Below are 22,066 nucleotides of genomic sequence, written 5' to 3'. Positions count from 1 at the left end.
TGCAGCTTATTTTCCATCTTGCAACTTGCTATGCAGCAATTCTCTGAATCCCTTATTGATACTCCACGATCTGTTTTGCCTGAAACAACCTGTACCATGTAAATCCTCCAAAATTCACTGTTAAATAGACAATTGACACATGCAGTATTAGCAAGCAGAGACTGGCTCAATGTTACACAAAATGTTTAAAGACAGCCCTACAGGAAGCCAGAAGAAGGTGAAAGAGTCATGCAACAATTTTAATGAGGATGCACTATTACAACATGATCAAAGAGATTTAACAAAATGTAACTAGTCAGTAGTGATGGTAATGTCTAAAGGAAGGTTTCGAAATCAAATAAGAGACTTGATTGAAGGTGGTTTCTGAATATCAAATGAACTTGGTCATTCTTTTTTAGCACTTCACTGATGTAACCTCTGACTGATGTATGCTGGTATTAGCATAAAGAAAATAAGACAAAAAGAGGCATCGGATTTTTAATCATGTTTCAATTTTAACTTATATTCACCCACAATTGAACACTCTACATAATAACACTAACTTAGTAAGAAGGAGAGCTTTTCAGATTTCACCAGAAAATTTCCTTAGAAAAAATTTTACATTCACCATAGTCAAAAAAAGCTTAGAGTACAATGTCCAGACAGAATATGGATGACAGAGCTCCATATTAATGCACCTGTACATGTTTACACTTGAAGGTAAATCCAACTGGTGCTGTCTTAAACAAACACAGTACTTAAAGCAGTTATTTAGAAGATAAATTTTATTCAACTTGGTAATGACAAAACTTTGTTGCAAAGTCTCTGTTTGTCCTTCTGAGAAGCTCCCTGGTTTCCTGGAGCCGTTTGTGGACATTTACTACAGAATTCTTTGTTGAAGGGTCAGAAAATACAGCTGAAAGTTTTGAAGATGAAGGAAAGGGGCTTATGATGATATCTGCATCTTTCTGATCCGATGGAATGCTGTTAACTTTGCCAGTACTATTCCCATCATCATCATCATCATCATCATCATCATCATCTTTGCCATGATCATCATCAGACACTTCTGAATGAGAAGATGATTCAATAACTGCATCATTATTGCCAAGAGAAGTTGTTGTTTCTTTGAACAGTTTTCGGCTAGTTGATTTGTGCACTGCACTGTTTATCCCCCCGACTATTTTAGGTGGTATGCTCAGGCTAGTCATGTGAGATTGTTCAGTTGATCTTGTTTCATCGTGAATATTAAAACCAGACACAACCACATGTGCATCATCTTGTTTCATTGTTTTTTCCTTGGCAGATATTGCAGCCAAGGGATTTTTGCAATAACAGTCAGACTTTCTTTGGCATGCTTCCTCCAGTAACCTCACCTTACTCTCCAAGAGTACAACTCTTGCAGACATGTCATTGTTCAGCAATACCACACCATCAAATTTCTCCTGTAGCTCTTGTAACTGTTGTTTGAGAACTTGGTTTTCTTCAGAAGAACCTGGATTGAATACAAAGCCATTGAAAGTATTGCCTTCACTGGCTTTTGGGTGCCTCACTACTCTTGCATGTGAAATTTTGTCATCTGAATGCAAATAAACTTGTGAATCAGAGCTGGAATTGGGGATGGCTTCATAACAAGTGCTCTTGACAGTTGGCGTGAGCATCAGATCTGGACTTGGCTCTGGCACTGCTGTCCTGGTAACTGGGGCTGGAGCCAAATGTGGATTCATTCCTCTGTTGGCTGTGTCTTCAAAGGATGATGGATAATATTCTGGCGATGACACTGAATAAGGAATTTCATGGATGCTCACTGGTACTGATATTGGGTTTGGTTGAGGTTTGCCTATAATTTTTTCAGGTCGTTCAGTGGGAAATCTCTGGGAGTCTGTACCTTGATCTTCCCATGTCACCGATTTAACTTGAGGCCGATCAAACAAATATGAACGAGTCTCAACATTTTGAGAAACTGGAAATTTCTTACCAAAGAGCGATTGGTCACTGGATTTGACAATCAAATTTGACGGAAATGGATTAGTTTTAGCAGCCAGGACTTCTCCTGATTTACCAATGTTTACATCTACTCCTTCAGCTTTCGACATATAATGGTTCTCGTGCTCACTCTCAATAAACTCACGAGTTATGAGGGGTTCTTTCAATCCCAAACCAGCTTTCATAGCCTCTCCGTTACTCCGAAACCTCTTCATGTCCGTGTCAGGAGGAAGAGGTCCTGCAAACTGATCAGAGAAAGTCGAAACATCTTTCTTTAAATGTGTTTCCTTGCTTATTCCGTTGACGTTGGTGCCATTCATCTGTGAAGTTTGATTCGCTTTCTTCTTGATCAATTTTCCGCCTTTAGGTTTGAGCTCATTATGTTTCTCTCTCAGGAGTTTTAAGATGGCGCACAGAAAAATAATCTTTCTCTCAGCAAATCCAATCGTTAGAAATTGCTCCCTTGTAAGCTGTGGTTTGTAGCCAAACTCGTCACGAAGAACTTTGTATACGGTTTCCATGAACCGTGAATCCGTTTTTCCGTAAAATTCGTATTCTTTGGATGCAAAGTACTGTGCCAGTAAAATAGAATAGTCTAGGAACACATGATGAACGATTGGAAGAAATGCTTTTGGAATCCCCTGGGCGATTCCTTTGAGGTTGAGTTCAGTTTGAGGATAATTAATTTGCTTCAGTTCAGAAATTAGCTTTCGAAGGTTATTTTTTAGGTCTCCTGTAGTCATGATAGCAGCCTCACAGATTCTACAACAATTTTTAAGTGAGTATCTGTACTCATTCCCAATGGATAACCGTCGGTCTAACCGCCATTTTTCAAACTGACTTAGCAGCCGCCCTAATATTTATGCGCAAGCAGTACATTTCAGCGGGTTCAGGAACGAAGAAGCATATGTCGTATATGAAGAACCCAATGTAAACCAGAATCAATATGGCGGACGTAGGACGGATTCCTAGGCGTAAGAAAGGCGCTAGATTCCATCCTAAAGAAGCTCCATTTCCCATTCCCATTCAAAGTATTTCAGGAAAAAAATCTTCCACCGATAGATGGTATTATTACACTGGTCATTTCAGAGATAATTGCGTTGTAATTGAAGATTCAGGGGACCTTACTTTTCTTTACAAGATGGTGAGTTACAGAGAATTTCCATGCCTGTCGTGGATGTCATCATCAGGTGTGGCGACTCTCCCCATCCTTCCCCTGAAATTTTATACTTTTGGTACATCGATTTAAATCTTCTGCTTTTTCGTTGGATCATAATTATGGATTAAATTCACTTTTTTTAAAGTAGTGCTCTTTACCGACTCTGTGTAGCTGTACATTCAGTAGCCGGGAATTGTTTGCAAAATACTTGGTACTCGGTAGTCTCAAATTCCGGCCAAATTTGGCTGGAATCTCATTCAACGAAACTTGCAGAAAATGTTTAATTTTTGATTAAAATAAGTGCAGTTGTTTCTTGGTTGACGAATTTCTTGAGCTAGAGCTCATTTTTTGCACAATCGGCATGTGAATAGCAGCACTGGGCATAAGACCCACACGTCTGTATTCAGCTTTATTTTCCTTTATTTTAAGAAGTGTTTTCCCATTTCACCGAAGGTATAAGGAAGTCAACCACAGAAAAAAAAAATGATGATGACAACATGACATGGAGTGTAAAAAAATTATTTACATAAAGAGAGGCTAGAATCCAAATTCCGCAAAAGATATGTATTAAACTTGTTGAATGAAAATTTCAAACTAAGGGGTGACAAATATGCATGAATGAAAGCTCAAAAACATCTAAGTTGAACTTAACTCTGTTAAAACAAATCAACAAAAGTGTGTGAAAAATCTTTACGTCAGCTTTCTAATGTCAAGATTAGCATTCTTTGATGTGTCTGGCTAATTTGTTATATCATGTGTGCTGTGTGTGAATGCAAAAAAAATAAAAAGGGGGGAGGGGAAGAGAAAAATCTTAATCTGAAATTTAAAAATGAAAGAGATTTTCTACAAGGAGGTTGGCACTCTGAGCAAGTAGGATTCTGATGTAATTTCAACTTTTTGATTATGGCTACATCTTCATTTTACCAACTTTCCTCCTCTCCAAATGCATTTTCAATTTCTAAACCTCAGCAGACTAATGGAAAAAAAAAATTCATGTTTAGATGTAGTATCTTCAAAAATTCATTTCTGTTTTCTTTGTAGGGTTTTTTTGGGAAAGGATTTCTGTCAAGAAGCAAACCTGAATATGAAACTATTTCAAATATTTCTCAGAAAGCATTTTCAAAATCAGAAAAGCTAAGAAGATGTAAGTATTGAATACTATTAGATTGTCAACTGGTAGAAGAGCTACTGATGTTACTTCATGTAACCGGGATTGTGGTGGAGGGGGGGAGAGGGTGGGGGATCTTAGTGATAAGTAGATAGGATCAGGTTATCCAAATAAGAATGGGTGGTTCCACTGAATAGAGAAAAGAGCAAGAGATGCCTGCTACCTTTCCTCACCTGTAAGACTTTTTACAGTTCCTTAGTGAACACAGCTTAGGAACAATTGTCATGCCTGTATTGGACTGCTTCCCAATGATATGTTGCCTTAAATTTTAATATTTAATTAAGACATATTAAGAGTTAATTTCATTACAAGATATTTAAGTACCAGCTTAAAAAGTTATTTTATTTCTTACACAGTTATGTTACTTAATGCTATCTGTATTTCACTGCAATGTATTTCCAATGTTTTATAGTACCTCCAAAAGAGAGAGAAATAAGACAGTCAAAGTTTCGTATTGTAAGGAAGGAGAGGTAAAAATTACTTTGTACAAGTACTGTTACAGTGGAGCAAAGCAGTCACTTATGATATTGCTACCTAAATTTTTTAAATTTTTTTTGGGTAAAATTTTAAGATTCAACAAGGCTATGAATTTTGTTGTTTTTCAATTTATTGCATGCTCAGTTGGGTGAAGTAGTGTGAATTTTTTCTCTCTTTTTTTCAGATTTAAAAATCACAAGCAGTGGTTGCAGCAAGCTACTGGCACAACATGTAAACAGGATGAAAAGACATGTGAATCACTAGGAGATAAAATTTTCAATAAGAAAGGAATAATTAGTCCTTCTCCTAAAAAGAGAAAAAGAATGCATGTAAGTTGAGCAGTGTGTATTCAGACAGCTTATTGACTGAACCTATTTGTTTGAATTAATAAAAATCCCAACAACATTAACAACCCTAATGCACAGTGACAAGCTGTGTTTTAAAAAAACCGACTAGAAGCCTGAGTACCAATCTGCAGAAATCTCAAGTTTTTTGTTTTGTGTTAGGTGGATACTGCTAAACTGAAAGATGTCACATCTGTCAATCAATTAGAATTTTGTAATGGTACAATAGAGACTGAAACACAATCCAATGATAATGATAATGATGATGATGGTGATGATGATGATGATGGTGATGGTGATGATGATGATGATGATGATGATGACAACAACAAAGAAGAGGAGGATGATGATGATTTAGATTACAATGATGATGATGATGATGATAGAAATGTGCTTAGTAATTCCAACGGAAATGGCGAGGCAAGCATAACTAACAGGGACCTGGATGAAGTAATGCAAGATGTTGTGAGAAATAAACGTGGATCTTCAAGTGCAAGTCGGTAAGACATCAGTAAGACTCTTTTGCTGGGTCTAAACAGTCCTCGTTACAACATACACTTATGTCCTACACAGAGTATGACATGATATACCACTGAGAAAGAAACTCAGATCAGAGAAGTTTTGCAAAGCAAAGTGAAAACATGCACTGGATCCAAAGCATAATTTGTCAATGAAAATCTGGACCAGTCATGCGCACAACAGTATTTTCAAACATTTAATATGTACCAGCCATATCTCACATAGATATATAAGTGCAAGATTACATTTTTAACTAATCAGAGACAAACTAATGATCAATGTATTTTCCTAGTAATTAATAACGAAAAGCAAAAACATTAATCTAACTGGAATAAGTGTATTTCATATATATTTTTTCTTTTTTGGTATGTCCAAGTCTTGAAAGTAATCAAATGAAATATGATAGAGCCATCGCAAAAGCAAAAGGAACAAACCACAAAGCATGCTCCACAAGACAAGATGACCCTTACAAAGTCTATGAGCATTTACAGTTGAGTTTAGAAGAGGTTTGTAGAGCTTATTACCTATCATTTTACAGATTCAACTGGAAAATGGTTAATATGAGTTCATTCATTTTTTTCATAAAATTCTTCTCATTAAGTTGTAGAGTAAATGTCATCCATCAGATACTTGAAATTCTAGATTTCTTTTCTTCTTGCAGGCATTTTTCCTTTCATATGGACTTGGTTGTCTGTCTGTGTTGGACAAGGATAAGGTAAGAATGCACAAGAATTTAAAATCTTTATCTCCTTATTTTAATTAAAACTGACTTTCTCTCAATTTTTTTTGGAAACTGTAACAAGTCCTCAATTTAGCCAAAACTTTGCTAGCCTAGGTGTTTCAATTTATTAATTTGCAAGCCACACTGAATATTGTGAATCCATATTACCTTATCTTCATCAGTGATTTCCATCCTTTGCCCTTTTGATTTGGAATTTGTCTGCCTCAGTAACCTCAGAATTTGTTGCAATTTTATCTTTAGGCTTTTTTACAAAGGCCTCTTATTGTAGAAGTATTCTCTGGATGTAGAGACTCTGTGTTAATCTTTTTTTCCCATGATTGTAAGTCTTGTACTCGCTCTTCACAATCTACAATTTGTTCATTTTTCAATCTAGAAACCACTGTCCTTGGGTCAAATGTGGTGTGCTTTTTGTGAAGCTAAACAAGAATTCATCCCAAATTATGTATCATATCATTACTTCAGATCCAAGGGATGGGTTCCAAAAATGGGAATCAAATATGGAACAGACCTGGGTAAGGTTTCATATACTATTGTTTGCATGTCTGTGGACAAAATTAGAAAATTTGGACTGCTACAGCTTAAGGGTTCTTGATTTAAAATGGTTGAAGTTCGGTCAACTCAATTTGTGTGAATAAAATGAAAGGTCTGATGTAAATTAAAAGCAGCATGGTTAAATTCCACTTTTTCAAACCTCCTGGGTAAAAGGAGATTAGTTTAACCCTTTAACTCCCATAAGTGACCAAGACAGAATTTCTCCCTACAATATCAATACAATATCAACCAGATAAGTGATAAGAATAAAGACAATTATCAATTTGGGGATAAATAGTTGATCCAATACTAAATTCTCTGAACTAACATTTTAAGAATTGTATGACTGACAGTAAGAAGAATTACAAATTTGATCTGGGAGTTGAAGGGTTAAGTTCACTATTAGGATTAAATTCCTTGTCAGTTTATTCATTTGGTTTTATGTCACTTCTGTTTGATATGCAGTTCTTTATAAGGAGGGTATGCCGTTTTATCATTCAAGGTATGTTGCAAGTGATATTTTACTGTGGAATTCTTTTGGATAAGGTTTAAGGCTGGTTGTCAGTTAAAAATCATGTGTATATGATTGTATATCCCATGGAGCCAATTAGAGCTCATGCAACCAGCTTGAAGTGCAAGAAAATACATTCAAGTAACTTAGTCAAAACTAAGTCGGAATTAGTTTTAGTCGTGCATTTGATTGGTCAAGAGGGTGACTTCCCATTGGTTTTCTCTATGCTGTTTCATCTGAGGTAATACCCCACCGGTGTCCAAATTTCCATGACAATCCCTTTAAGGTGGAGGGAAGCACTCTTAAAGAAAAACAACAGACTCTTTAAGGGCCCGAACTGCTCTGGTTGTCTTAAAGTCAGTTACTTCTATTGACCCTCTCAGGACTGCCCCTGTCCGGACGATCAGACTACGCAATTAAATGTTTACGCAGTGTACTGTAATAATACGTAATTATCGTTTTTCATCTCTCACGAGTATTGATATTTTTCTGTGCATCGTGTCCGATTTTTTTAAGCACAAACTGAAAAGCTGCAGGTGAAAGAAAGAAATTAAGTTTCGAGCTGTGTATAAATGTTTCTTACCAGTATCTTGTGCCACACTTGTTAAGATAACATTTTCCTCGAAAGGTTCAATACAAGGCTTGCAATTTGGTATTTTTTCTTTTTTATCATTTTTCAGCTATTCTGTGATTGTACAAATGGTTGATCACCAACGTGAGGATACAGAAAAAAGTGCTAAAATCACCTCAGTTAGAGAGCTCAGTTGGCGTCAGCTGTGTGGAGTAGGGCGTGTCAATGAACATGCAGCTAAGGTATTGTCCATTTTTTATTCTAATGCATACAAATGTCATTGTTTTAGTAGCTTTAGTTAGCGCATGCTCTCATTGAATACTTTGGGGTCACATGATATTGAACGGTAAAGCTTTTTCGGGTCAACAGTCTCCTAGCGGGTAGCATTGGCTAATTTATGACGTCAGCGGGTAACAGTGCACTGTAACCCGCGATTTTTGACCGACGGCCGCTGTTGCACGTTAACAGAGCACGATTGTAGATGGCATCAGGAATAGCGTATGAGTGTCAGCGCGTCTTTCAACGTGTCAAAATTAATCTGACTGCTCAAATTGGTTCCCCCTGACTAAACTATGCACCACGATTGGTCTGGAAAACACGCGCCAACCTCTCAACCAATCAGATGACAACCTTTTACGACTGAGTTGCATTGAACAAAAGCCAACGTAATCACAACGGCCAATCGAAACAAAGAAAATGTCTTAAGGGGCCAATGAGAACTCATTGAAAATAAGAAAACTACCCAAAGCCCGGGAAAACGCAAGTGACCACGTCACGCTTTATTTTAGTTCTGCATCTGATTGGTTGAGTCTCCACCTCCGTCCCTCTCCTCCTTAAAATACAATCCTGGTTTTCTTTTGACGTAGCCTACGTGAGAGTGGTGACGTTTGCTTTTGGTGGGACGAAAATTATTCGTTAAGCTCCGTAATACAAGGGCGATAAAAGTTTATTCTCTCTTGTTTATCCTAACAAGTTATAATAGTAGTTAATTGTTACAATTATACTCAGCACAAAGTTTATGTATGTGCCCTTCTATTTCAGGAATTGATGATTTGTTATGTCATCAAACCATCAGGTTAGAAATAAGCATTTTTATTATTCCCCTTTGGTGTACGGCTTTCTTTTTCGTCATTTGTTTGTTTGTTCATTTTACTTTTCTTTACTTGTCCATTCATTCAAGAATGTATTTGTCTTTAGACATGAAAAATGAAGAACTTTCCTCCCCAAAATGTATTTCAAGATTTAAAATACAGGTAATTGCTAACCTTGTTGTAAAAAGTAATAACATGTTGTCTTAGCAGTATTTTTCAACGATATACCAGCGTCCCCTCTCCCGCGGGAAAGTACGAGGCCTTGATCAACGCGAGCCGGTGAGAAGTGTGTCAGCAGTCTCGCTCTGATCCCAGCAAATCCCTCCTCAACTCGTCTTAAATCTTTCCTTGGGATGAGAAACGCGCGTCTTGCAAAAAACGCGCCTCATAAACGCCTTTTTTTTTTTCTTTTGGAGTAAAGTTGCGCCTGATCCAGTTCTCATTCTTTTTTCAATTAAACTATTTAAAGAATGCCTATCGTCGGCCTAGACCCATGTCACAGGCAGTTCAACTTAACCTGAAGTAACTGGCTGGGCTCCCTGTTTAGCCATCCTGCGTGTTTCAATGGCCCTCCCATTTTTTTAAATTGGTTGTTAGCTGTCATGTTATTCAGTTTCTACTTCGCCATTTATAGTTGGTGGTATAACGATTTTTATGGCTCAGCAATTTTAGAAATTTCTAGTAATTGTGTGAACTCTAGTTGTTAGTTCATTTCATTCATTTCTTACCACGCTAGTTACAGTTGGTGGTACAACGATTTTAAAAGCTTCAATAAAAGTCGGTTACCAAACCTCTCTCCGCCGTCTATGCAGGCTTTCGTGTTTGGGTTTCGCCTTACGGCACCGCACGGCATAACCGCCTATTGCATCATCGGTAAACGCTTATGAAAACAAGTTATTGAAAACTCGTGTAATATTCTTTTACTTGTGTGAGCTTTTAATTTTGATCCATTTACCTCAACCATCGTTTTTAAAGTGTTAAAACAAAGTACCTGTGCACCTCTTTGTTCATTATTTGCAGGAAGTTGTACTCAGGCGGTGGATTCCTGAAAGGGCACGAGAACCAGACAAAGAAAAGTCTTGAAACGGATCAAACCACCTACAACCAACTTTCTGCCATGCATTCAACGACCAAACAGTGTAACAGTGTCGACTAAGATGCTTCCCGATAAGATCTCGTTTCCATATTCAGAGAGAGGCTCGGGTCGGGTCGAAAAAAGGAAGGAAGTTTGGGTCACGCGTCCCGATCCAATCGTCCCTCGTGTTCACTTCTCCGCCACCATCCGGCCCAGTAAGAACCAATCAGAACACTCGGATTTACCTCAGGACTACCTTGTCATATAATAAAAGGTGTTCCCTTCAATCTCAATTGACCCAAATTCGTTTCCCGTCGGGGTATCCGTCTAATGTTTGACAGCTGATTAGTGTGAGAACAAAAACCCCTGAATAACGTTTGCCTGGACCTTTTTGAGGTCTTTCTCTCAACTGGTTGTATAAAACAGTGATGCAGATATCTTTAAGTGTGCATTTGCCGTGAATGACATGTGTCCTCTACTCTGGTGATTCAAGCGTGTATTTATAACTAAGTTAAAGAAAACGTTTGCTGCTAAATCACAAAATACTCTGCAACATGTGGGATGAAGTTTCGTTTTTTTTTTTAATGAATTAAATAAACTATACTATTTAAAGGAGCGTCCTACAAAGACATTTTAACGTACCTCACATCCAAAAAAAATACAATGGATGGTTACAAAACATGATTAAAATGGAAGAAAGTGATTAAATCATTGAAAGATGTTAATGTAGCGTTTCTCTAGATGAAAGCGCTATTAGTGTGAACAACTCACGATTTACTGGGAGTCTGACCAAGGAGTCAAGAAGCAAGATCTGTGTTTACTGCTCCCTTAAAATAATTGAAAAAGAGAGATTTATCTGAGAATGCAGTTTAGCCTCTTCTGGACCATGGAGTGCTTCATTAATGTGAGTGATTCAAATGACCCCACAATTCTACAGAACCTTTTGCTGAACTAATATGTATAGGAGACAGGCTCCTTACAGATAAGGCTAACTAGTTGTGGCGCTGATTTTCTCTATGCCTGGGCCCATCCCTGGATCTCTCCCTTCGCTCCTCTTGTGAGACTTCAATGTCTTGCATTTCTATTGCGGCATCATCATCGCCATCATCATCATCATTTTGAGCTGCTTCATCATCATTCTGAAAATAGAAAATTTGACAGATGGGCTTGGGTAACTGAATTACAGAGCAACAACCAGGACGTAACACAGAATGCTAGCTCTGAAGCTCAATCCACAAACCATTTCGGAAAGGCTGTCCTACAGCCTGAATGGCTCAGAGAAGAGGGTATCTGGGGGTGGGGGGAGGAGACTTCTATGGATTCAAGTCAGCACCACCTCCCACCAAGTAAGCAGGCTACCCACCCCATCTCCCACCCAATATGCATCAATCACATCCCTTCCTTTACATATGGTTGCAGGAAAGAGCTTATAAGCTGACCAACAGCTGTACCAGAAGGGTCATCTTGCATGGGCACTACATCTCACTTTCACTCCCATAAAGTAACTAGCACAGAAAGGCAACACTAAAAAAAAAATGATTCCAAGGTCAAGAGACTCTTGATTGTAAAGCAAAGTCTCCTTGTAAGCACCATAGAAAACAAATGGAGAACAGTATGGAAAACTTATAACAGATTTAAGGGTTTAAAAAGGTTAAGAGCCAAAGCACCTCAGTTACTTGATAGCATTAAAAGCCTGGTGTTTCCCTTCAGTATTCTAATAGGCTTCAGTGAAGAAGATGAAATTAACCCTCCCAAAATCCATCAAATCACACATGATAACAAATGAAAGGCAAGGTATGAAAGACTTCTTACCTTAATCTCCTCTGTATTAAGGTCATCAAACTTATCATGAACCCACAATGGACTTCTTGAACGAGCTCTTGATCTGTCAGATTTCTGCCTTCTAGGTAATTCACGATCATCGTGCTAATAATTGACAAAATAAACAAAAGTCAGGAAAAATTTTTAGACAATGGTTTAGACCATGATTTTATGGTTAAAGGAACAATGTTGAGCTTGTTAAGACAATTCCTACCAATCTCTAGACTTTTGTTTCCTCAGCTGAACCCCTAATTTTTCTTTGAAAGATTCAAGTATTCTCTAGCTTCCTGTACTTTTGTTTGAAACCTCAATAGAAATGAGTAAACAAAACATCAAAGCTGAAGAGGTCTACTGAGAAAGATCATTCAGATATAATTTTCATGCTGGCTAAAGCTCAGGCTATAATTGCAGGAAGAGGGACATATTTTAGATCCGGGACTCTCTAAATATTTCATGAGACTATTTCATCAATTAGGACTAGCTTGGGGTGGATCCAAGAATGTTAGATTGCAGGAGGGGGGTGGGGAGATTTAGAAGACACAAAAATTTTGTCTCATACTGAAACATACACAAGCTGGGAAATAGTTCAAGGCAAGCATGATCTAAATACTTCAAAATAAGTAAGAACTAGAAATCCTGTTTTTGCAAAATTTAGATGTGAGGCAAGGTGATAGAAAACCCACTGATCTGAATGGGAGGGGGGGGGAAGTGAAGTCTGGAACCTTCGAAGACCCTTCTGTGGCTCAGCTCTGCCAAACATGTGCAGCTCAAGAGACTACTAACATATACACACCATGAAATAACGTTTTCCTCGTGGCACATCTTGTGGATTGACATCCACTTCAACCATTCTCTGGTCCCACAACCCTGCACTTTGTTGAGTTCTGTTGGACACTCTATCTCGAGGTGGGCCTGAGTCTAGCCGATCAAACACCGTGCGTCTGTTTGGATTTGAAACTGCTCCTCTACCTTGTTGAGCTGTAAAATTGGATAAGATTTGTTAAATTGAGGGCTACCCTGACCATAGTTGTCTCGTAACAAAATGGATAAATGTATAACTACTTGGTGATGATGTAGTTTAGGCTTCTCTTCACTAAATACATCAAAAAACAGTTAAACATATCATTTTATAGAACAAATTGTTTAAAATTCCTCTTTGGGGTTTACTAGTGAGCATTTAACAGCCTGATTAAGGAGTTTAACGAAGGACTACCAGCTGAGAAAAAAAATCCAGTTGAGGCAGGGGGACAGATTTGCAAGAGGGATCTCCAGATTAAGCATCCTTCACGCCATTGCTCCTTAAATATAAATGGCAACCCTCCACACTGTCTGCAACACATATCTCAAAATTTAAGTTCTGAGAATTTGGTGTTCAATTCATCAGCATTTTCTTCTTCTTCCTTTCTCCTAATAACCTTTCTGATTTCTTTTTTGTCTCTCCTGGAAGAGACATAAGGAGATGTCTCCAGGGTGAAACAACTATTAACCTAGGGGGAGTGGGTCAAATGCAGGCGCCTGTGATGGAAGGTTCTTTGGTGATCTGGGTTGGCATGTTTACTAGAGAATAGTATGAATCCAAGAACCTTTTCGGCAATTGTACTCACAATAACGCTCGTTTCTCTGTTTCCATCTACTGGTGCTGGGATCCTCGTTGTCTTCCCGTTCTTCTTGGGAATCACTCTTTCTTGGTCGTTGCCCAAGTCGCTCACTTATGTTCTGTTTTCGATGCTCTCTTCTATTCTCATCCCGGTCCATATGGAGTCTCTGTTCTCCTCGGTTTGATTCACGGTCATTATCAGGAGATCTCTGTCTGTAGCCTCTTCTCTCTTTAATAGAATCTCTAAATAACAAAAAAAAACAAAACAAAACAAAATAATACACCCAATAACATGTTCGAAACGACCGCGGGATCTTTGCTGACAAAAGTTAATATTGTTTAGTATAGTTTGAGCATAAGCAATTCATATAAATCAGTTTTTCGACTTTTCACAAACATATCCAGGAATTAAATCTCCTACTAAGGAAAGCTGAACTGTAAATGGAAATCTTTAGAGGGATAAATATAACACGGCAGGTAGTATTCTTGCAGAAAAGGATCGAAATACGCGCGCTTGTGCCAGCCATCTGCTTATCTGTTCTTCGGTTGGCTTGATCTGAACGCATTTCACTTACCTTTTATCGTGGGCTTTTTGGAAAGATTTGGATACAACAACTGCAGAAGAGATCCTTTTCCGATCAGAAGGTTCTCTAGATCTCTCTCTCGATCTCTCTCTTGATCTCTCTCTTGATTTCTCTCCTGATCTGTCTGGCATGATGGCTTAGTTTGATGGCGTCCTTTACAAATGAATGAATCCGCTGACTAGATTATCATAGCATGCTCCATGCTCGGCTGACTGAGTAGGTGTAGCATACAATATCAAGTGACTGCTCAAAATTGGAGGATTTTGGGGTGGACCCTGTAATTTTCAAGGGGAACGAGGGGGGGGGGGGGGAGTTGTCGCCAACAGAGTATTAAGAAAGAACCATAGAAGAGTGACTGCCAATTAACTGCTAATGAAAGGGGAGGGGAGGGGCAATAATTTTTTTGTTTGTTTGTTCAGTATGGAGGGATCAGGTAAATTCTATCAAGACAAAGGAAAACTCCATCGACTCCCCCATCCCAATTCCCCCTTCTCCAGATGATAGATAGTGACTGATCGTACCAGCTAAATAGGAAACAGTTCAGGAGTTGGCACAGAGATGAGACAGACAGAGGGTGAGGTACACTGATAAACAGAAGAATTAAACCAACGGAAAAGAAAAATGCTGAGGCGGGCGCGCAGGCAGATAGTAAGGATTAATAACATAAGCAAACTAGAAGGCAAGTAACGAATTAATTTCATACTTTTATTTCATTTGTGTTGAACCAAAAATGGCTTATTTGTAGTAGTTCTCTAGTGTTTTCATCTATTGTTTGTGGGTGACAGAAGAAATCTCCAAGATACAAGAGAAATAGAAATGTGGTTAATTCGGACTATTTCATGAACCTTTCCTCTATCTCATAATATCTGAAACGCTTTTCCGAGTGATTTTTATGATCAAAGTTTCTAGATCCTAATTTTCAAAGCACTCACTTCTTCTGGGAGATTTTGTCTTGAAACGTACTCGTTGCGATGACAACGGAAAAAATTTCCATGAATTCATCCACCGATTATTTATACGATGTCTCTTGTAAATGGAATATTTGAGCTTGTATCCTCTTTGTCTTCCGAGAAAGTTCCTCATTATTGGCGCTTCAGCAGCGGTGTTTCTTAGCCCGCGAGGAAGTACAAGGTATTGGGTAACGCAAGTCGGCGAGAGGTCTTCTGAGGTTTAGCATAAATCCAGCTATAGGAGCAACCGAGGAGTACCAGTGAAGAGTTTCCTAGTCGGGCGATTTTCGGAAAATGTCGGCTATTCCTATATGGCGGACTGGCTTTCAGGGGTCTAGTTCAAGCACTAGTAATGATTTATTGGCACCAGACCCCCAGCAAAACTCTCTCCTACTCGTTCCAATTATTCCTCGCGGCAGAGAAACACGCACCCTGCAGCGCCATCTCAACTTTGGGAAAGAAAGATCCTGAGGATGAGGGTGAGACAAAGTTTTATAACCACAAGAGAGTCACCATATCCCTTCATTTTCTACTGGGGATCTCCTGGGAATTAATATTGTACCAATTATTAATTGTGTTGATAGATATAAAACTATTCATAAAATCCTGGAGCCTATCTTTAAAATAAATCTAATTTTGCATTCGAGTCAGCCTCGTTCTGTTGAATGTAATTGGCTATGTCATCCACACTCATCTCCTCCACGTTTCGCTTCTCGGCTGTCGATGCTGTTTTAAATAAGTCGTCATCGTCTTCTGTCTCAAAAACTGCTCGTGACTTCGTTTTGAAAATGTCGTCCAGTGTTTCCTCTCCGTGGGATGATGATCTAAAGGGGTTTTAGACAAGAATAAAATTAATAAATGAAGACGTTATTCACCTTGTATCGAGCGTCGGATTACCTGCGTAAAGCGTTCAGTTGGCGTAAAGGACCGAAATAGTACCCATATCCTTTAACAGTACCTGAAATGCTTACAACTGCTTGGCCGTGGAAGTTCTGGGAACGAGACCACGATTGGGGTCGGGTCGCGACTCGACCCGACCCGACCCGACCCGACCTCGGAAACCTCTCGTTTTTTCAAACTCTTTGCTACCTTTTACCTTGGAACAACCTAAGTATGGGACAAAAACCGAAATAAAGTTCTGAGTCTCCATGAAGAATCGAAACCTTGACCTTTGTATTTCACGCACCAACTGTCAACTACTGCACAACTGTACTACACAACTTTGTTCCCAGGGTCTTCACTCTTCCTCTCTCCTCCCTCGAGGGAACCCTACCGTGCGCTGCAGAGAACTCTGGTGAGCGACACAAGGGAGCTTATGTTGAGCTAGTAATTGCCCAGTTCACAATAGAGTTTTCTGTGGCTCAGCGTGAGAGAAATGGAGCGCGGAATCCGAAAGTGCGGTTTAGGTTCCTCGTGGGTGACTCAGATTTTTCCCATGCTCCACAATCACATGACAGCAGAACAAATTTCTTTTATTATTTCATGACTGATCGCTTTCGTTCTGAATAACTATTGGGATTACTTTAGATATAGTTTCACATCACTCAATCGAAAAGCGCTCACAATAACAGAACAGTCATACCTAAAAGAATGTTTCCTTGCTTGATCAAACAAGTCTTCACTTCCAGGTTTTCCCTTTGCAGCGGATGTTTCTTTGGTCTTCTGATCGGCAGCTTCTGCATCTTCTGATCCAAATAATTCGTTCTCCCCGGCAGCTGCCTCGACAAACCTGGGCTTCGGAGTCGGTTTGGGCTTTAGATTAGGTTTAGGCTTAAGACGAGGCTTTGCAACAGGTAGTGATGGTTTGGGTGGCTTCTGAGGTTTAGCTTTGACAGTCAAAAGTTTGTCTAAGTCGTCTTCAATCCTGTTTATAAAGAATTGAAAAATGAACAACACAACTTCCCAGATCCAAAAACTGAAGTTAAAGAAAAGTTTAGGTGACAATAAATCCAGAAACATAGAGAGGAGTAGCATACCCTGGGCCGTTTTTAGCAAACCCAGTTTAAAACAATTGAAAAATTCTGCATTTAGCAGCCAGTGACATTAACTTAAATATCACTAAGATAGTGCATCAAGAGCATTAACTACTATGACATGATGACTTTCAAACTCTGGTTTACCAACTCAGAACAGGCCCTTTTCTAAAGATGCAACTTATAGTCAGTACCATACAAACATGTTTGCCACACTTGAAAAATAAAGGAACCACACTGAACAACCAAATTTTACCAAAAAATCAAGACTGACCAATAACAAGCAACCTCCACTACTAGCTACTAACAGCCAATAAAAAATGATGTCAAACAAGCCGATCTGATATACTGAATCAGAGTGACAATATTTGACAAATGTACAATGCCTCACTCCACAAAAGATTACCTCAAATTGACCAAAAGCTGAGTGTGACCACATGGTTTTTGGTTTTGCAAAATGAACTGGTTATGAATGTTTCATGCAGTCATGGGTTTTTCTATGGATATATATATTTTTTCAGAATAAAGAAATGGATTGAAATACTTAGTTACTTTCTGGTTATGTAAAAACTCTACACAGAACACTATCCTCTAGATTTTCTACAACCAGCCATTTCACAAGGCTAGTTTTGATAAAGATTAGAGGCAAAAAAAAAACAACAACACTGACAAGAATACAAAGAACAGGACAACCAACGTTTGAAACTCACTTTAGAAGCTCAGAATTATCTTCTTCATCAACACTGACTGTGTTTCCCTCTTCAGCACCAGCTGGTACAAACAGACTGTTAATATCTTCATCATTAGCATCATCTTTATCATCAGTGCTAAATATAGAGAAGCCTTTCACCCCCAAATTAGAAAGAGGACCAGATGATTTGGCAGCAGCAAATAAGTCCTCTTCTTCCCTATCTTCAGTTTGGTCATCTTTTCCCTCAGCACTGGCAAATAGGTCAACATCATCAGTTATCTCTTCTTGCGTATTTTTCTTTCCTGTAGCAGTGTCTTCATCCTGTGTTAAGTGCAATAAAAATTACAGTTAACCCTTTGACTCCCAGAAGTGATCAACATGCAACTTCTCCTTATTGCATATGTATGTGTAATATATATATATATAAATATATAAAGGGGTAAGTTTCTAAAGAAACTGTGGTGCTGCGTCAGTGGGAGAGTAAAGCAGGTAATTTAGTGTTAACAACTGGGTTGAAAACGTAAATTAGCCACCGTAAAGGGTAAAAAAGCTTTACGGTGGCTAATTTACGTTTTCAACCCAGTTGTTAACACTAAATTACCTATATATATAGATAGATATAGCTCTTTGGCATACAAAGCTTTGCTTTCATGTCCAAATTGAGCACTCTACTAGGATGAGTCATTGCTGCTAGCATTATGCATGCTCACTAGTTTTTCTAGTTTGAGCACTCTGGCATGGCTTAGATGATCCCACATATGTGAGATCACTTGGGGTGGCTATATGGTCTTACCTCCATCCTAGCATCAGCACTGCACTGATGAGGCCCAGAAGGCCTAAACAGTACTGTCTGCAGTTATATATATATATATATACACATTATCCAAAAATCAGGTATTGAGAATACTCAGACTTATCATATCAAAGTTGTCATCTTGACCTAACACCAAATTCTCGTCAATAATTTACTAGGAAAAGTATAACAGCTATAGAGGAGAATAACAATCACATCTTGGGAGTTCATGTTTGATTTTATAAAACCTAATGAGCAATGGCTGCACATTGTGAATCTAAAACATTTTGACCACTGTGATGACAAATATCATTGTTGGTAAGAGTACAGACCATGCTAAACCACTGTCAATTTGTTAAATAGCAAGCTGATCTGCCTCTTGTCAGTTGGGATTTTTATAAACACTATGTTTATTCATTCTTTCACTTATTCACATTGGCTCTGAAAAGCCCCACTGAAGGGGTCAAGTCAATTAACACTTCAACTCCCATGAGTGACCAAGATAGAGTTTCTCCTTACAACATCAATACAATATCAACAAGATAAGTGATGAGAATAGAGAAAAATATCAATTTGGGGATAATTAGTTGATCCAATACTAAATTCTCTGAACTAACATTATAAGAATTGTATGGCTGACAGTAAGGAGAATTACAAATTTGATGTGGGAGTTAAAGGGTTGTGTAAACATACATATAAGGTACCTTATCTGTTATGCCATGAGTGTCCTCAAATCTGTTCACCTCTTTATGGCCTCTTTTTGCACCAAGAAACTCAAGAACCAGTGAACTGCAGGCAAGTTTAGGAGTACGGGCAATTTGTTGTAGTACATCCTGCATGTACTGGCGACAGTCGCTGATCACTGCATCATTGATCAAAAATGGTTTCTTTGGGGGTGTATCAAACACAACACTGGGGAACTTCTGTGTCAACTTATTGCACAGCTCTTCAAACACTTCATACTTTTGTGGTATCTATAAATAATTACCAAAAAGTTGTACAAAATGCATAAAATCACAATTACCAAGTAGAAAAGTGATAGGAATAAATAAAAATATCTATCAGAGAATTTATAGGTGATCCAATACTAAATTCTCTGAACTTACATTACAATTACAGTTGCAAGGCAGGCAGTAAGGAGAATTATTAAATGAGATCTTAGAATTAAAGAATTAACTTAAGACAAAAGCATTAAATCCATGGTTTGTGACAAAAAATACCCAATCAACTGACTTGACTCAGGACAGTACACTTTATTTCACTTCCATGATCAATACTTCCATGGTTTAGAGTAACATGCCAAGGGTTAAAGGGGGGGGGAGTTTCTAAAGAAACTGTGATGCTGCATCAGCGAGAGAGTATAGCAGGTATATTAGTGTTAACAACTGAGTTGAAAATGCAAATTGGCCTCTGTAAAGAGTAAAAAAGCTGACACTTCAAGCGTTAGCCCTTCGTCAGAGCGATTGACTTTATGCCAAGGGTTAAGGGTTTAAGTTAGGAGAAAAAGAACATAACTTACATTTGATGAAAATTTCTTATTCAACCTTTGACCTCTAAGAGTAACTAGCATCTAATTTCTCCTTATAATATTAACCCTGAGGGTAAGGTCATGAGAATAAAGGAAATGATCACCATATAAGGAAGCTCTTGATGATTCAACAAATTCTCCTTGTCAGCACCTCAGGAAATGTAAAGAGAACAGCATGGAGAATATGCATACTGGTATTAGGGTGTAAAAGAGTTAAGTAATTTTTTGCACTTACCATAAACTGCACAATATCAGACTCCTTGTGTTTAGTGGGTGTTTTGAAGTAAAACAACTGTGTGACCACAATTATGTGATAATCAACTGATCCTCCAAATGGTCCTGGGATATGTTCGTACTGAGGCACCAGAATATCAACACCAGTTGCTTTGTTCTTCAGTTCCCTGAGAAAATGAGACATGAAAAGCCATTCAAAAGATGACAGGTCCTGACACACTACACTAAACATGCAGAGCCAAGTCTTACTGCTCTAAAACAAGTTGCAGAATGAAAAACTTTACCTCGTGTGGGAGGGCAATTGTCAATAAAACTTTGCCACCACAACAAATTTTTTTATAGTGATCAGAGGCAGCTTTCCAGCCAGTTTCAATATTTGCAACTGATCACAGAGACAGTTCCTCACAAAAACTTTCACTTCTCACAAGGTGGGCAGTAACTGGCCTCAGAGACTTGTTGGAAAGATTTTTCACTCACTGTGTCCTTGCATCAAGGACATTCAAACTAATAAAAGGGGGAAGTTTCTAAAGAAACTGTGGTGCTGTGTTGGTGGGAGAGTATAACAAGATAATAACATTGGTATTATCAAGTAAGTTGATAACATGAATCGGCCACCATTAAGAGTTTCAAAGTTTATGTCTTGAACACTGTTAGCCCTTCATCAGAGTGCATGACAAAGAGCTAATGCTCAAAACATCAGCTTTGAAACTCTTACTGGTGGCCAATTAATGTTATCAATACCAAATTACATTCAAACCGAATAATCTCAACTGGGGCATACATTGCTATTTGGTAACTATCATTTTGCAGGTGGTCCCAATAGCCCACAGTGGTTTTCAAATGTAATGCATCCCTGTACATAATTTTGTCAACAACCCCACTCTAGGAGGAACAACTCCAGTTCTGCCCTCTATGCCACCCCTAAGGCCAACTCTGTCCCAATTGGCAATCATGCAGAGCAAATAATCAAGATAAACACAAATTTTTTCAAAAATTAGTCACTAAACAATATCACTACAAACAAGAACAGTGATATTGACTATCACATTACGATTTCCTTTAAAGTTAGCAAAGAAAGGGCTCAACTAGGGTTGGGTTGGCGTCTGTGTCATTCATTTTGAAGACCGCTATCAAGGATCACTAGTGTTTAATCGAAGCAGGACTTCTTCGGATGGACAGCATAAGAATGGGAAGTCTCGTTGGTCATCTTCAGCGAAATTACACTTAACAGGAAACTTTGAAATGCCCATTAACACTTTTAAAAAATTAAGCTAAAAATCTTACCGATTAGTCAATGTTACCGAAGTCATGATGATACGATTTCGCCGATAATTCCCCCTTTCATTTGCAAGCTTCTTCCATGAACACCTACAGTAACTGTCCAGCCCTCCTGCCCACAGTATGTTGCGTGATTGTTGCGTGACATAGAAGTCCCGCCCTAGGCCCTCTCGTTACAAAACCTTTGGCTCTGAGGGTTATTGCGTGCTACGGGATTTTCGTGACCAATAGAAATACGAAATTAAAACCCCGTGAACTGTGAATTTTTTTGCTTTCCGCGGTACACGAACCTTACAGTCGGATTTCCGATTTTTCGTGATTCGCTATCATTTGATGTCGGTGAAACATGCGCAGGACGTCCCCTCTACCGGCTCTTGTCTTGCCAGTTTCAATAGAAACACTAGGTTAAAATATCTAACAGTTATTCCCCAAAATTTTTTCAACCTTTGGGGATTATTGTTAAG

General features: G+C 38.5%; 4 protein-coding genes across 4 annotated transcripts; 1 reads left to right on the top strand and 3 right to left on the bottom strand.

Moving 5' to 3' along the window:
* Positions 1 to 261: 261 nt before the first annotated feature.
* Positions 262 to 2,771, bottom strand: LOC131772026 (uncharacterized). Its single transcript, XM_059087935.2, has one exon. The coding sequence runs from the start codon at positions 2,706 to 2,708 to the stop codon at positions 765 to 767; it is 1,944 nt and encodes a 647-aa protein (XP_058943918.2). The 5' UTR covers positions 2,709 to 2,771; the 3' UTR covers positions 262 to 764.
* A 140-nt stretch (positions 2,772 to 2,911) lies between these two features.
* LOC131772048 (tRNA-splicing endonuclease subunit Sen2) lies at positions 2,912 to 10,845 on the top strand. The gene is made up of 13 exons (XM_059087959.2): positions 2,912 to 3,109; positions 4,166 to 4,268; positions 4,705 to 4,762; positions 4,954 to 5,098; positions 5,276 to 5,613; positions 6,009 to 6,138; positions 6,294 to 6,347; positions 6,748 to 6,886; positions 7,371 to 7,407; positions 8,097 to 8,229; positions 9,029 to 9,062; positions 9,185 to 9,240; positions 10,099 to 10,845. The coding sequence occupies exons 1-13, from the start codon at positions 2,912 to 2,914 to the stop codon at positions 10,159 to 10,161; spliced, it is 1,488 nt and encodes a 495-aa protein (XP_058943942.2). The 3' UTR covers positions 10,162 to 10,845.
* Positions 10,783 to 14,302, bottom strand: LOC131772011 (splicing regulatory glutamine/lysine-rich protein 1-like). The gene is made up of 5 exons (XM_059087923.2): positions 14,147 to 14,302; positions 13,579 to 13,814; positions 12,768 to 12,952; positions 11,966 to 12,079; positions 10,783 to 11,292 (listed from the first exon to the last, which is right to left on the bottom strand). The coding sequence occupies exons 1-5, from the start codon at positions 14,284 to 14,286 to the stop codon at positions 11,146 to 11,148; spliced, it is 822 nt and encodes a 273-aa protein (XP_058943906.1). The 5' UTR covers positions 14,287 to 14,302; the 3' UTR covers positions 10,783 to 11,145.
* A 544-nt stretch (positions 14,303 to 14,846) lies between these two features.
* Positions 14,847 to 21,719, bottom strand: LOC131772022 (HCLS1-binding protein 3). Its single transcript, XM_059087932.2, has 6 exons — positions 21,609 to 21,719; positions 20,326 to 20,491; positions 19,267 to 19,536; positions 17,789 to 18,090; positions 16,688 to 16,969; positions 14,847 to 15,929 (listed from the first exon to the last, which is right to left on the bottom strand). Exons 1-6 carry the CDS (start codon positions 21,632 to 21,634, stop codon positions 15,725 to 15,727), a joined length of 1,251 nt encoding a protein of 416 aa, XP_058943915.2. The 5' UTR covers positions 21,635 to 21,719; the 3' UTR covers positions 14,847 to 15,724.
* Between the last annotated feature and the right edge of the window lie 347 nt (positions 21,720 to 22,066).

The sequence above is a fragment of the Pocillopora verrucosa genome, chromosome 5 (genome assembly GCF_036669915.1).
Source record: "Pocillopora verrucosa isolate sample1 chromosome 5, ASM3666991v2, whole genome shotgun sequence".
Lineage (NCBI taxonomy): Eukaryota > Metazoa > Cnidaria > Anthozoa > Scleractinia > Pocilloporidae > Pocillopora > Pocillopora verrucosa.
Note: the sequence above shows the minus strand (reverse complement) of the source record. Positions and strands in the feature narration are given on the sequence as shown.

Excerpts from the sequence above, each read along its gene's own strand:
- LOC131772022 (XM_059087932.2), bottom strand. The coding sequence starts at position 21,634 with ATGACTTCGGTAACATTGACTAATCG. Across the intron at positions 19,537-20,325 it reads CTGATATTGTGCAGTTTATG|ATACCACAAAAGTATGAAGT; the intron begins GTAAGTGCAAAA and ends AATTATTTATAG. Across the intron at positions 15,930-16,687 it reads GCAAGGAAACATTCTTTTAG|ATCATCATCCCACGGAGAGG; the intron begins GTATGACTGTTC and ends AAACCCCTTTAG.
- LOC131772011 (XM_059087923.2), bottom strand. The coding sequence starts at position 14,286 with ATGCCAGACAGATCAGGAGAGAAATCAAGAGAGAGATCAAGAGAGAGA. Across the intron at positions 13,815-14,146 it reads CAAAAAGCCCACGATAAAAG|AGATTCTATTAAAGAGAGAA; the intron begins GTAAGTGAAATG and ends TTTGTTATTTAG. Across the intron at positions 12,953-13,578 it reads ACAGAGAAACGAGCGTTATT|CTCAACAAGGTAGAGGAGCA; the intron begins GTGAGTACAATT and ends CCAATTTTACAG.
- LOC131772048 (XM_059087959.2), top strand. The coding sequence starts at position 2,912 with ATGGCGGACGTAGGACGGATTCCTAGGCGTAAGAAAGGCGCTAGATTC. Across the intron at positions 3,110-4,165 it reads TTACTTTTCTTTACAAGATG|GGTTTTTTTGGGAAAGGATT; the intron begins GTGAGTTACAGA and ends TTTTCTTTGTAG. Across the intron at positions 6,887-7,370 it reads CAAATATGGAACAGACCTGG|TTCTTTATAAGGAGGGTATG; the intron begins GTAAGGTTTCAT and ends TTTGATATGCAG.
- LOC131772026 (XM_059087935.2), bottom strand. The coding sequence starts at position 2,708 with ATGACTACAGGAGACCTAAAAAATAACCTTCGAAAGCTAATTTCTGAA.